General features: G+C 41.1%; 1 protein-coding gene across 1 annotated transcript in view; it reads right to left on the bottom strand.

Moving 5' to 3' along the window:
• dhx36 (DEAH (Asp-Glu-Ala-His) box polypeptide 36) overlaps positions 1-12,145 on the bottom strand; it is a 34,941-nt gene extending 22,796 nt beyond the window's left edge. The window contains exons 1-4 of the mRNA XM_061878533.1: positions 12,037-12,145; positions 11,495-11,872; positions 6,103-6,260; positions 5,968-6,021 (exon numbers count right to left, since the gene is read on the bottom strand). Of these exons, the coding sequence (XP_061734517.1) occupies positions 5,968-6,021; positions 6,103-6,260; positions 11,495-11,737 (455 nt within the window). The 5' untranslated portion in view covers positions 11,738-11,872; positions 12,037-12,145. The remainder of the gene's footprint in view (positions 1-5,967; positions 6,022-6,102; positions 6,261-11,494; positions 11,873-12,036) is intronic.
• Between the last annotated feature and the right edge of the window lie 2,779 nt (positions 12,146-14,924).

The raw sequence follows: 14,924 nt of genomic DNA, 5'->3' as shown, positions 1-14,924 counted from the left end.
AGCAGTATATTGAGACTTTAATCAAGTTAACTGTAGTAGTATATTGAGACTTTAATCAAGTTAACTGTAGTAGTATATTGAGACTTTAATCAAGTTAACTGCAGTAGTATATTGAGACTTTAATCAAGTTAACTGCAGTAGTATATTGAGACTTTAATCAAGTTAACTGCAGTAGTATATTGAGACTTTAATCAAGTTAACTGCAGTAGTATATTGAGACTTTAATCAAGTTAACTGTAGTAGTATATTGAGACTTTAATCAAGTTAACTGCAGTAGTATATTGAGACTTTAATCAAGTTAACTGCAGTAGTATATTGAGACTTTAATCAAGTTAACTGCAGTAGTATATTGAGACTTTAATCAAGTTAACTGCAGTAGTATATTGAGACTTTAATCAAGTTAACTGCAGTAGTATATTGAGACTTTAATCAAGTTCACTGCAGTAGTGTATTGAGACTTTAATCAAGTTAACTGCAGTAGTATATTGAGACTTTAATCAAGTTAACTGCAGTAGTATATTGAGACTTTAATCAAGTTAACTGCAGTAGTATATTGAGACTTTAATCAAGTTAACTGCAGTAGTATATTGAGACTTTAATCAAGTTAACTGCAGTAGTATATTGAGACTTTAATCAAGTTAACTGCAGTAGTATATTGAGATTTTAATCAAGTTAACTGCAGTAGTGTATTGAGACTTTAATCAAGTTAACTGCAGTAGTATATTGAGAGACTTTAATCAAGTTAACTGCAGTAGTGTATTGAGACTTTAATCAAGTTAACTGCAGTAGTATATTGAGACTTTAATCAAGTTAACTGCAGTAGTATATTGAGACTTTAATCAAGTTAACTGCAGTAGTATATTGAGACTTTAATCAAGTTCACTGCAGTAGTGTATTGAGACTTTAATCAAGTTAACTGCAGTAGTATATTGAGACTTTAATCAAGTTAACTGCAGTAGTATATTGAGACTTTAATCAAGTTAACTGCAGTAGTATATTGAGACTTTAATCAAGTTAACTGCAGTAGTATATTGAGACTTTAATCAAGTTAACTGCAGTAGTATATTGAGACTTTAATCAAGTTAACTGCAGTAGTATATTGAGACTTTAATCAAGTTAACTGCAGTAGTGTATTGAGACTTTAATCAAGTTAACTGCAGTAGTATATTGAGACTTTAATCAAGTTAACTGCAGTAGTATATTGAGACTTTAATCAAGTTAACTGCAGTAGTATATTGAGACTTTAATAAAGTTAACTGCAGTAGTATATTGAGACTTTAATAAAGTTAACTGCAGTAGTATATTGAGACTTTAATCAAGTTAACTGCAGTAGTATATTGAGACTTTAATCAAGTTAACTGCAGTAGTATATTGAGACTTTAATCAAGTTAACTGCAGTAGTATATTGAGACTTTAATCAAGTTAACTGCAGTAGTATATTGAGACTTTAATCAAGTTAACTGCAGTAGTATATTGAGACTTTAATCAAGTTAACTGCAGTAGTATATTGAGACTTTAATCAAGTTAACTGCAGTAGTATATTGAGACTTTAATCAAGTTAACTGTAGCAGTATATTGAGACTTTAATCAAGTTAACTGCAGTAGTATATTGAGACTTTAATCAAGTTAACTGCAGTAGTATATTGAGACTTTAATCAAGTTAACTGCAGTAGTGTATTGAGACTTTAATCAAGTTAACTGCAGTAGTATATTGAGACTTTAATCAAGTTAACTGCAGTAGTATATTGAGACTTTAATCAAGTTAACTGCAGTAGTATATTGAGACTTTAATCAAGTTAACTGCAGTAGTGTATTGAGACTTTAATCAAGTTAACTGCAGTAGTATATTGAGACTTTAATCAAGTTAACTGCAGTAGTATATTGAGACTTTAATCAAGTTAACTGCGGTAGTATATTGAGACTTTAATCAAGTTAACTGCAGTAGTATATTGAGACTTTAATCAAGTTAACTGCAGTAGTATATTGAGACTTTAATCAAGTTAACTGCAGTAGTATATTGAGACTTTAATCAAGTTAACTGCAGTAGTATATTGAGACTTTAATCAAGTTAACTGCAGTAGTGTATTGAGACTTTAATCAAGTTAACTGCAGTAGTATATTGAGACTTTAATCAAGTTAACTGCAGTAGTATATTGAGACTTTAATCAAGTTAACTGCAGTAGTATATTGAGACTTTAATCAAGTTAACTGCAGTAGTATATTGAGACTTTAATCAAGTTAACTGCAGTAGTATATTGAGACTTTAATCAAGTTAACTGTAGTAGTATATTGAGACTTTAATCAAGTTAACTGCAGTAGTGTATTGAGACTTTAATCAAGTTAACTGCAGTAGTATATTGAGACTTTAATCAAGTTAACTGCAGTAGTATATTGAGACTTTAATCAAGTTAACTGCAGTAGTATATTGAGACTTTAATCAAGTTAACTGCAGTAGTATATTGAGACTTTAATCAAGTTAACTGCAGTAGTATATTGAGACTTTAATCAAGTTAACTGCAGTAGTATATTGAGACTTTAATCAAGTTAACTGCAGTAGTATATTGAGACTTTAATCAAGTTAACTGCAGTAGTATATTGAGACTTTAATCAAGTTAACTGTAGTAGTATATTGAGACTTTAATCAAGTTAACTGCAGTAGTATATTGAGACTTTAATCAAGTTAACTGCAGTAGTATATTGAGACTTTAATAAAGTTAACTGCGGTAGTATATTGAGACTTTAATCAAGTTAACTGCAGTAGTATATTGAGACTTTAATCAAGTTAACTGCAGTAGTATATTGAGACTTTAATCAAGTTAACTGCAGTAGTATATTGAGACTTTAATAAAGTTAACTGCAGTAGTATATTGAGACTTTAATCAAGTTAACTGCAGTAGTATATTGAGACTTTAATCAAGTTAACTGCGGTAGTATATTGAGAGACTTTAACTCCAATATGTTCTGCAGCATGGTGAGGCAAGTAACGATTTCCTTCCTTGGAATACTCGTGGCAGTTTCCCAACATAGGCAAAGTGGGGCGGTATAGCTCGGTTGGTAGAGTGGCCGTGCGAGCAACTTGAGGGTTCCAGGTTCAATACCCGCTTCCGCCATCCTCGTCACTGCCGTTGTGTCCTTGGGCAAGACACTTGACCCACCTGCTCCCAGTGCCACCCACACTGCTTTAAATGGAACTTAGGTATTGGCTTTCACTATGTCAAGTGCTTTGAGTCAGTAGAGAAAAAGCGCTATATGAATATATAATTCACATTGCAAGTCCAAGTCTGGAGAAACAGGGTGTGATGGAGTGACTAAGTATGGCTTGAGATTTGAACACAATTTAGTACTCTGGGGCGTCCTCAAGCAGAACATCCACCAGCTGCAGCGGTGACGTCATCATGGAGAAGTGGACAAAGATTCCACTAATAGAACTACCCGTGCACTAGTAGAACTACCCGTGCACTATTAGAACTACCCGTGCACTAATAGAACTACCCGTGCACTAATAGAACTACCCGTGCACTTGTAGAACTACCCGTGCACTAGTAGAACTACCCGTGCACTAATAGAACTACCCGTGCACTATTAGAACTACCCGTGCACTATTAGAACTACCCTTGCACTAATAGAACTACCCGTGCACTAGTAGAACTACCCGTGCACTAGTAGAACTACCCGTGCACTAGTAGAACTACCCGTGCACTAATAGAACTACCCGTGCACTAATAGAACTACCGTGCACTAGTAGAACTACCCGTGCACTAATAGAACTACCCGTGCACTAGTAGAACTACCCGTGCACTGGTAGAACTACCCGTGCACTAGTAGCACTACCCGTGCACTAGTAGCACTACCCGTGCACTAGTAGCACTACCCGTGCACTAGTAGCACTACCCGTGCACTAGTAAAACTACCCGTGCACTAGTAGAACTACCCGTGCACTAGTAGAACTACCCGTGCACTAGTAGAACTACCCGTGCACTAGTAGCACTACCCGTGCACTAGTAGAACTACCCGTGCACTAGTAGAACTACCCGTGCACTAGTAGCACTACCCGTGCACTAATAGAACTACCGTGCACTAGTAGAACTACCCGTGCACTAATAGAACTACCCGTGCACTAGTAGAACTACCCGTGCACTAGTAGAACTACCCGTGCACTAGTAGAACTACCCGTGCACTAGTAGAACTACCCGTGCACTAGTAAAACTACCCGTGCACTAATAGAACTACCCGTGCACTAGTAGAACTACCCGTGCACTAGTAGAACTACCCGTGCACTAGTAGCACTACCCGTGCACTAGTAGAACTACCCGTGCACTAGTAGAACTACCCGTGCACTAGTAGAACTACCCGTGCACTAGTAAAACTACCCGTGCACTAGTAAAACTACCCGTGCACTAGTAGAACTACCCGTGCACTAGTAGAACTACCCGTGCACTAGTAGAACTACCCGTGCACTAATAGAACTACCCGTGCACTAATAGAACTACCCGTGCACTAGTAGAACTACCCGTGCACTATTAGAACTACCCGTGCACTAGTAGAACTACCCGTGCACTAATAGAACTACCCGTGCACTATTAGAACTACCCGTGCACTATTAGAACTACCCTTGCACTAATAGAACTACCCGTGCACTAGTAGAACTACCCGTGCACTAGTAGAACTACCCGTGCACTAGTAGAACTACCCGTGCACTAATAGAACTACCCGTGCACTAATAGAACTACCGTGCACTAGTAGAACTACCCGTGCACTAATAGAACTACCCGTGCACTGGTAGAACTACCCGTGCACTGGTAGAACTACCCGTGCACTAGTAGCACTACCCGTGCACTAGTAGCACTACCCGTGCACTAGTAGAACTACCCGTGCACTAGTAAAACTACCCGTGCACTAGTAGAACTACCCGTGCACTAGTAGAACTACCCGTGCACTAGTAGAACTACCCGTGCACTAGTAGCACTACCCGTGCACTAGTAGAACTACCCGTGCACTAGTAGAACTACCCGTGCACTAGTAGCACTACCCGTGCACTAATAGAACTACCGTGCACTAGTAGAACTACCCGTGCACTAATAGAACTACCCGTGCACTAGTAGAACTACCCGTGCACTAGTAGAACTACCCGTGCACTAGTAGAACTACCCGTGCACTAGTAGAACTACCCGTGCACTAGTAAAACTACCTGTGCACTAATAGAACTACCCGTGCACTAGTAAAACTACCCGTGCACTAATAGAACTACCCGTGCACTAGTAGCACTACCCGTGCACTAGTAGAACTACCCGTGCACTAATAGAACTACCCGTGCACTAGTAGCACTACCCGTGCACTAGTAGAACTACCCGTGCACTAGTAGCACTACCCGTGCACTAGTAGAACTACCCGTGCACTAGTAGAACTACCCGTGCACTAGTAGAACTACCCGTGCACTAGTAGAACTACCCGTGCACTAGTAGAACTACCCGTGCACTAGTAGAACTACCCGTGCACTAGTAGAACTACCCGTGCACTAGTAAAACTACCTGTGCACTAATAGAACTACCCGTGCACTAGTAAAACTACCCGTGCACTAATAGAACTACCCGTGCACTAGTAGCACTACCCGTGCACTAGTAAAACTACCCGTGCACTAATAGAACTACCCGTGCACTAGTAGCACTACCCGTGCACTAGTAGAACTACCCGTGCACTAGTAGCACTACCCGTGCACTAGTAGAACTACCCGTGCACTAGTAGAACTACCCGTGCACTAGTAGAACTACCCGTGCACTAGTAGAACTACCCGTGCACTAGTAGAACTACCCGTGCACTAGTAGCACTACCCGTGCACTAGTAGCACTACCCGTGCACTAGTAGCACTACCCGTGCACTAGTAGCACTACCCGTGCAGGTCAGAACAGTTCCATGGCCAAAGATGGTACAGCAGCAGTGCTTCCATGAAATATTGACACTTTGTCTTACCCTTCCTGCTCGGCCTTGTGCTGACCTTGCTCGGGCATGTCTCCATCAAAGTAGCTGCATCAGACAAAGACTGAGAGCCTCAACCAGCTGGACTTGGAGTGTTGTCGTCACGTTGCACCATGTACAAGTTCTCACCAGTGAACACTTCTGTCAGGAGGTGTGCGCCAGCTGTGGGAAGCAGAGGCTCTTGCATCTCGTGTTGGTGGTTGTGCAGCCGACTGCTCCTTCTGGACAGAATCCAGCAGCTTGATGATGTTCTGCTCTCTGGCCTCATCCATCTGGACCACTGCCCGCTACATACCAGCATGCGGGGGGGAGAGAGAGAGTTGCTCAACAAATGCTTGTGAAAAGTCCTATTTAGTCGACGACAGATGATGCTGCTTAAAGTCCTACTGAAATGAGATGTTCTTATTTAAACGGGGATAGCAGCTCCATTCTAGGTGTCATACTTCATCATTTCACCATATTGACATATTTTTGCTGAAAGGATTTAGTAGAGAACATCCACGATAAAGTTTGCAACTTTTGGTGCTGATAAAAAAGCCTTGCCTGTACCGGAAGTCGCAGATGATGACGTCACAAGGGTGAGGGCTCCTGACGTCCTCACATTGTTTTTAATGGGAGCCTCCAGGGGCAAGAGCTATTTGGACCGAGAAAACGACATTAATTTGAGCACAGGATGAAAGATTGATGGATGATGATGTTGATGGCGAAGGACTAGGAAAAAATGAAAAAATAAATTAAATAAAAAGCGACGGCCCTGGGCGAGTGTAAGTGTTTCAGATGTAATTAGACACATTTACTAGGATAATTCTGGAAGATCCTTTATCTGCTTATTGTTTTAATAGTGTTTTAGTGAGGTTGTAAAGACATACCTCGAGGTCGGATGGCTGCGGTGAACACGCAGTGTCTCAGAGAGAAGCCGAGGAGCCAAGCTCACAGCTGCCTTTTAAACAGCTGCTGCAGGACGACGAATAATCCAATGATGTCTCCGGTAAGATATATATACAAATTTTCCCATCCAAAAACATGCTGGTTGACGTAGAGATACATGTTTGTTTGACCGTTTGTTTGTCTCGGCGCTAAAGACAGCTGCAATACACCGCTTTACACCAACAGCTTTCTTCTTTGTAGTCTCCATTATTAAATGAACAAACTGCAAAAGATTCAGCAACACAGATGTCCAGAATACTGTGGAATTGCGCAATGAAAAGAGACTACTTTTAGCCGCTACTAGTGCGCTGCGCTAATATTTCCTGACAGTCCGTGACGTCCCGCGTCATCATTCTGCAACGTTTTCAACAAGAATCTCCGCGTGGAATTTAAAATTGCAATTTAGTAAAGTAAAGCGGCCGTATTGTCATGTGTTGCAATGTTAATATTTCATCATTGATATATAAACTATCAGACTGCGTGGTGGCTGGTAGTGGCTTTCAGTAGGACTTTAAACACAAACACAATAGTCTCATTGGAACACAGCAAAACACACATACACTTAATTGACAAAAGTATTCGGCCAACAATCCAAATGATCATAATCAGGTGTCTTAATCCCAGGTGTATCAAATCCAGCACTTAGGCATGGAGACTGTTTCTACAAACATTTGAGAAAGAATGGGCCGCTCTCAGTGATTTCCAGCGTGGAACTGTCATAGGATGCCACCTGTGCAACAAATCCAGTCCTAAAATTTCCCAAAGTCAACCGTTGGCTTTATTATAACAAAATTGAAGAGTTTGGGAACAACAGCAACTCAGCCAGCAAGAGGTAGGCCAGGTAAACTGACAGAGAGGTCAGCATAGTGCAAAAACTTTCTGCACAGTCACTTGCTACACAGCTCTAACCTTCATGTGACCTTCCAATTAGCCCGTGTGTGAGGTTGTTTTTCAGGAGTTGGGCTCGGCCCCTTAGCTCCAGTGAAAGGAACTTTGAATGCTCCGGGATACCAAAACATTTTGGACAATTCCATGCTCCCAACCTTGTGGGAACAGCCATCCATGAAGATATAAACACACTCTGCAACCTTGTGGACAGCCATCCATGAAGATATAAACACACTCTGCAACCTTGTGGACAGCCTTCTCAGAAGACATAAACACACTCTGCAACCTTGTGGACAGCCTTCTCAGAACATAAACACACTCTGCAACCTTGTGGACAGCCTTCGCAGAAGATATAAACACACTCTGCAACCTTGTGGACAGCCATTCATGAAGATATAAACACACTCTGCAACCTTGTGGACAGCCATCCATGAAAATATAAACACACTCTGCAACCTTGTGGACAGCCATCCATGAAGATATAAACACTCTGCAACCTTGTGGACAGCCATCCATGAAGATATAAACACACTCTGCAACCTTGTGGACAGTCATCCATGAAGATATAAACACACTCTGCAACCTTGTGGACAGCCATCCATGAAGATATAAACACTCTGCAACCTTGTGGACAGCCATCCATGAAGATATAAACACACTCTCCAACCTTGTGGACAGCCTTCTCAGAAGACATAAACACACTCTGCAACCTTGTGGACAGCCATCCATGAAGATATAAACACACTCTGCAACCTTGTGGACAGCCATCCATGAAGATATAAACACTCTGCAACCTTGTGGACAGCCATCCATGAAGATATAAACACACTCTGCAACCTTGTGGACAGCCATCCATGAAGATATAAACACACTCCACAACCTTGTGGACAGCCATCCATGAAGATATAAAGACACTCTGCAACCTTGTGGACAGCCTTCTCAGAAGACATAAACACACTCTGCAACCTTGTGGACAGCCTTCTCAGAACATAAACACACTCTGCAACCTTGTGGACAGCCTTCCCAGAAGATATAAACACACTCTGCAACCTTGTGGACAGCCTTCTCAGAAGACATAAACACACTCTGCAACCTTGTGGACAGCCATCCATGAAGATATAAACACACTCTGCAACCTTGTGGACAGCCATCCATGAAGATATAAACACACTCTGCAACCTTGTGGACAGCCATCCATGAAGATATAAACACACTCTGCAACCTTGTGGACAGCCATCCATGAAGATATAAACACACTCTGCAACCTTGTGGACAGCCTTCTCAGAAGACATAAACACACTCTGCAACCTTGTGGACAGCCTTCTCAGAACATAAACACACTCTGCAACCTTGTGGACAGCCTTCGCAGAAGATATAAACACACTCTGCAACCTTGTGGACAGCCATCCATGAAGATATAAACACACTCTGCAACCTTGTGGACAGCCATCCATGAAAATATAAACACACTCTGCAACCTTGTGGACAGCCATCCATGAAGATATAAACACACTCTGCAACCTTGTGGACAGCCATCCATGAAGATATAAACACACTCTGCAACCTTCTGGACAGCCATCCATGAAGATATAAACACACTCTGCAACCTTGTGGACAGCCTTCTCAGAAGACATAAACACACTCTGCAACCTTGTGGACAGCCATCCATGAAGATATAAACACACTCTGCAACCTTGTGGACAGCCATCCATGAAAATATAAACACACTCTGCAACCTTGTGGACAGCCATCCATGAAGATATAAACACACTCTGCAACCTTGTGGACAGCCATCCATGAAGATATAAACACTCTGCAACCTTGTGGACAGCCTTCTCAGAAGACATAAACACACTCTGCAACCTTGTGGACAGCCATCCATGAAGATATAAACACACTCTGCAACCTTGTGGACAGCCATCCATGAAGATATAAACACACTCTGCAACCTTGTGGACAGCCATCCATGAAAATATAAACACACTCTGCAACCTTGTGGACAGCCATCCATGAAGATATAAACACACTCTGCAACCTTGTGGACAGCCTTCCCAGAAGATATAAAGACACTCTGCAACCTTGTGGACAGCCTTCTCAGAAGACATAAACACACTCTGCAACCTTGTGGACAGCCATCCATGAAGATATAAACACACTCTGCAACCTTGTGGACAGCCATCCATGAAAATATAAACACACTCTGCAACCTTGTGGACAGCCATCCATGAAGATATAAACACACTCTGCAACCTTGTGGACAGCCATCCATGAAGATATAAACACACTCTGCAACCTTCTGGACAGCCATCCATGAAGATATAAACACACTCTGCAACCTTGTGGACAGCCTTCTCAGAAGACATAAACACACTCTGCAACCTTGTGGACAGCCATCCATGAAGATATAAACACACTCTGCAACCTTGTGGACAGCCATCCATGAAAATATAAACACACTCTGCAACCTTGTGGACAGCCATCCATGAAGATATAAACACACTCTGCAACCTTGTGGACAGCCATCCATGAAGATATAAACACTCTGCAACCTTGTGGACAGCCTTCTCAGAAGACATAAACACACTCTGCAACCTTGTGGACAGCCATCCATGAAGATATAAACACACTCTGCAACCTTGTGGACAGCCATCCATGAAGATATAAACACACTCTGCAACCTTGTGGACAGCCATCCATGAAAATATAAACACACTCTGCAACCTTGTGGACAGCCATCCATGAAGATATAAACACACTCTGCAACCTTGTGGACAGCCTTCCCAGAAGATATAAAGACACTCTGCAACCTTGTGGACAGCCTTCTCAGAAGACATAAACACACTCTGCAACCTTGTGGACAGCCATCCATGAAGATATAAACACACTCTGCAACCTTGTGGACAGCCATCCATGAAAATATAAACACACTCTGCAACCTTGTGGACAGCCATCCATGAAGATATAAACACACTCTGCAACCTTGTGGACAGCCATCCATGAAGATATAAACACACTCTGCAACCTTGTGGACAGCCATCCATGAAAATATAAACACACTCTGCAACCTTGTGGACAGCCATCCATGAAGATATAAACACACTCTGCAACCTTGTGGACAGCCTTCCCAGAAGATATAAAGACACTCTGCAACCTTGTGGACAGCCTTCCCAGAAGATATAAACACACTCTGCAACCTTGTGGACAGCCTTCCCAGAAGATATAAAGACACTCTGCAACCTTGTGGACAGCCTTCTCAGAAGACATAAACACACTCTGCAACCTTGTGGACAGCCATCCATGAAGATATAAACACACTCTGCAACCTTGTGGACAGCCATCCATGAAAATATAAACACACTCTGCAACCTTGTGGACAGCCATCCATGAAGATATAAACACACTCTGCAACCTTGTGGACAGCCATCCATGAAGATATAAACACTCTGCAACCTTGTGGACAGCCTTCTCAGAAGACATAAACACACTCTGCAACCTTGTGGACAGCCATCCATGAAGATATAAACACACTCTGCAACCTTGTGGACAGCCTTCCCAGAAGAGTTGAAGCTGTAATAGCTGCAAAAGGTGAATGTGATGGCACTTCAGGTTCCTATGTGAGCGAGGTCAGGTGCACAAACACTGCTGACAACATAGTGTGTATTCCTACATGTGACAATGTTGGTAGTTGAAGTTGAAGTTAACAAACCGATTTCCGCTCAGCATGTTTCTTCTTCACGGCTCCGTATCTGGCGTACCACAGGCCGATCTCCCGTCCTTTCAGGTGTGATGGATGGCGGCTAGCAGCCGGATCCTCTTCAAGGGTGATGGAGCTCCCGCTGGACACAAGTCCTCTTTCCCTGCTGCCGTCTCCTCCTCGCCTGCTCCTTCCACCTCCTCCACGTCTACAACTCATTCCTCCACCTCCACCACCTCCACGTCTACAACTCATACCTCGGTGACCAGCAGACAATTATCTTCACACACTTAGCTTTCACTCCTTTTACGCTGAGGGCTGCCGTTGTTGTGGCGGCACAGGACCAGACTTGCAGCTACAATGTCATCCCAATAACTCCAACATGAAGACCTGCAGCTACAATGTCATCCCAATAACTCCAACATGAAGACTTGCAGCTACAATGTCATCCCAATAACTCCAACATGAAGACTTGCAGCTACAATGTCATCCCAATAACTCCAACATGAAGACTTGCAGCTACAATGTCATCCCAATAACTCCAACATGAAGACTTGCAGCTACAATGTCATCCCAATAACTCCAACATGAACTTCTATTCCATGTGCGCCTTCAAAAGAACGCTACTTCCAGCCTTTGTTTCTATACAGCGTGTCGCACTGTGATGACGTCATTTGTGTCGCTTGAAAACAACGTTGTTGGCTCTGATTGGTTTACACCTTTTAAGGGGTGGAACTTCACGTGAAGGTGCCGCGGACATCAGCGAAGTTACAAAGAAAAAGAAGGATAACCTTCTCGTCGTAAAGTAAGTTTTACAGTGAGTCGCTGTTTACAATGACTTCTTTTTTTTTTCTACAAGCATAGAGCCACGGCATCGCGCAAACGTTAATGTTAGATCTGATGGCGTCTTGCTTCCAACAGCCGCTAACTTCTCCTTTCATTCACTTGTTCACTATTTATATTTACGTCTTTCTCCAATGGTGGTTCTCAAATGTTGGTCACTCTTTATATTTACGTCTTTCTCCAATGATTCTAGAACAGTGGTTCTCAAATGTTGGTCACTCTTTATATTTACGTCTTTCTCCAATGATTCTAGAAACAGTGGTTCTCAAATGTTGGTCACTATTTATATTTACGTCTTTCTCCAATGATTCTAGAACAGTGGTTCTCAAATGTTGGTCACTATTTATATTTACGTCTTTCTCCAATGATTCTAGAACAGTGGTTCTCAAATGTTGGTCACTATTTATATTTACGTCTTTCTCCAATGATTCTAGAACAGTGGTTCTCAAATGTTGGTCACTATTTATATTTACGTCTTTCTCCAATGATTCTAGAACAGTGGTTCTCAAATGTTGGTCACTATTTATATTTACGTCTTTCTCCAATGATTCTAGAACAGTGGTTCTCAAATGTTGGTCACTATTTATATTTACGTCTTTCTCCAATGATTCTAGAACAGTGGTTCTCAAATGTTGGTCACTATTTATATTTACGTCTTTCTCCAATGATTCTAGAACAGTGGTTCTCAAATGTTGGTCACTATTTATATTTACGTCTTTCTCCAATGATTCTAGAACAGTGGTTCTCAAATGTTGGTCACTATTTATATTTACGTCTTTCTCCAATGATTCTAGAACAGTGGTTCTCAAATGTTGGTCACTATTTATATTTACGTCTTTCTCCAATGATTCTAGAACAGTGGTTCTCAAATGTTGGTCACTATTTATATTTACGTCTTTCTCCAATGATTCTAGAACAGTGGTTCTCAAATGTTGGTCACTATTTATATTTACGTCTTTCTCCAATGATTCTAGAACAGTGGTTCTCAAATGTTGGTCACTCTTTATATTTACGTCTTTCTCCAATGATTCTAGAACAGTGGTTCTCAAATGTTGGTCACTATTTTATATTTACGTCTTTCTCCAATGATTCTAGAACAGTGGTTCTCAAATGTTGGTCACTATTTATATTTACGTCTTTCTCCAATGATTCTAGAACAGTGGTTCTCAAATGTTGGTCACTATTTATATTTACGTCTTTCTCCAATGATTCTAGAACAGTGGTTCTCAAATGTTGAGGTCACTATTTATATTTACGTCTTTCTCCAATGATTCTAGAACAGTGGTTCTCAAATGTTGGTCACTATTTATATTTACGTCTTTCTCCAATGATTCTAGAACAGTGGTTCTCAAATGTTGGTCACTATTTATATTTACGTCTTTCTCCAATGATTCTAGAACAGTGGTTCTCAAATGTTGGTCACTATTTATATTTACGTCTTTCTCCAATGATTCTAGAACAGTGGTTCTCAAATGTTGGTACTTGAAGGTATGACAAGGGGTACGTCAGATTTTTTGAAAATATTCTAAAAATAGCAACAATTCAAAAATCCTTTATAAATATATTTATTGAATAATACTTCAACAAAATATGAATGTAAGTTCATAAAGTGTGAAAAGAAATACAACAATGCAATATTCAGTGTTGACAACTACATTTTTGTGGACATGTTCCATAAATATGTTGTAAAGATTTCTTTTTTTGTGAAGAAATGTTTAGAAGTAAGTTGATGACTCCAGATGGATCTCTATTACAATCCCCAAAGAGGACACTTTAAGTTGATGATTACTTCTATGTGGAGAAATATGCATTTAAAATTGAACACTTGTTTATTTTTTCAAGAAGTTTTTAGTAATAGTTATTTATACCTTTTTTTGTCCCAAATAGTTGAAGAAAGACCACTACAAATGTGCAATATTTTGCACTGTTATACAATTTAATAAATCAGAAACTGATGACATAGTGCTGTATTTTACTTCTGTATCGATTTTTATTCAAACAAAAATGCTTTGCTCTGATTAGGGGGTACTTGAATTAAAAACATGTTGACAGGGGGTACATCACTGAAAAAAGCTTGAGAACCACTGTTCTAGAGGAATGAACCTAGTGGAGAACCAGCCAGTCAGCTGTTTCATGCTCTGTTGTAACATAACGTTCACATGCTAGTTAGCCTGCTGTCAACTCACTGAAAAGTCTTAATATTCAATCAATCAATCAATGTTTATTTATATAGCCCCAAATCACAAATGTCTCAAAGGACTGTACAAATCATTACGACTACAACATCCTCGGAAGAACCCACAAAAGGGCAAGGAAAACTCACACCCAGTGGGCAGGAGAATTCACATCCAGTGGGACGCCAGTGACAATGCTGACTATGAGAAACCTTGGAGAGGACCTCAGATGTGGGCAACCCCCCCCCCCCCCCCCCCCTCTAGGGGACCGAAAGCAATGGATGTGGAGCGGGTCTAATATGATACTGTGAAAGTTCAATCCATAGTGGCTCCAACACAGCCGCGAGAGTTCAGTTCAAAGCGGATCCAAGACAGCAGCGAGAGTCCCGTCCACAGGAAACCATCTCAAGCGGAGGCGGATCAGC

This window comes from Nerophis ophidion, linkage group LG18 (genome assembly GCF_033978795.1).
Source record: "Nerophis ophidion isolate RoL-2023_Sa linkage group LG18, RoL_Noph_v1.0, whole genome shotgun sequence".
In the NCBI taxonomy this organism is placed as follows: domain Eukaryota; kingdom Metazoa; phylum Chordata; class Actinopteri; order Syngnathiformes; family Syngnathidae; genus Nerophis; species Nerophis ophidion.
The sequence above is the reverse complement of the archived record's forward strand: the minus strand, read 5'-3'. Positions and strand labels throughout refer to the sequence as shown.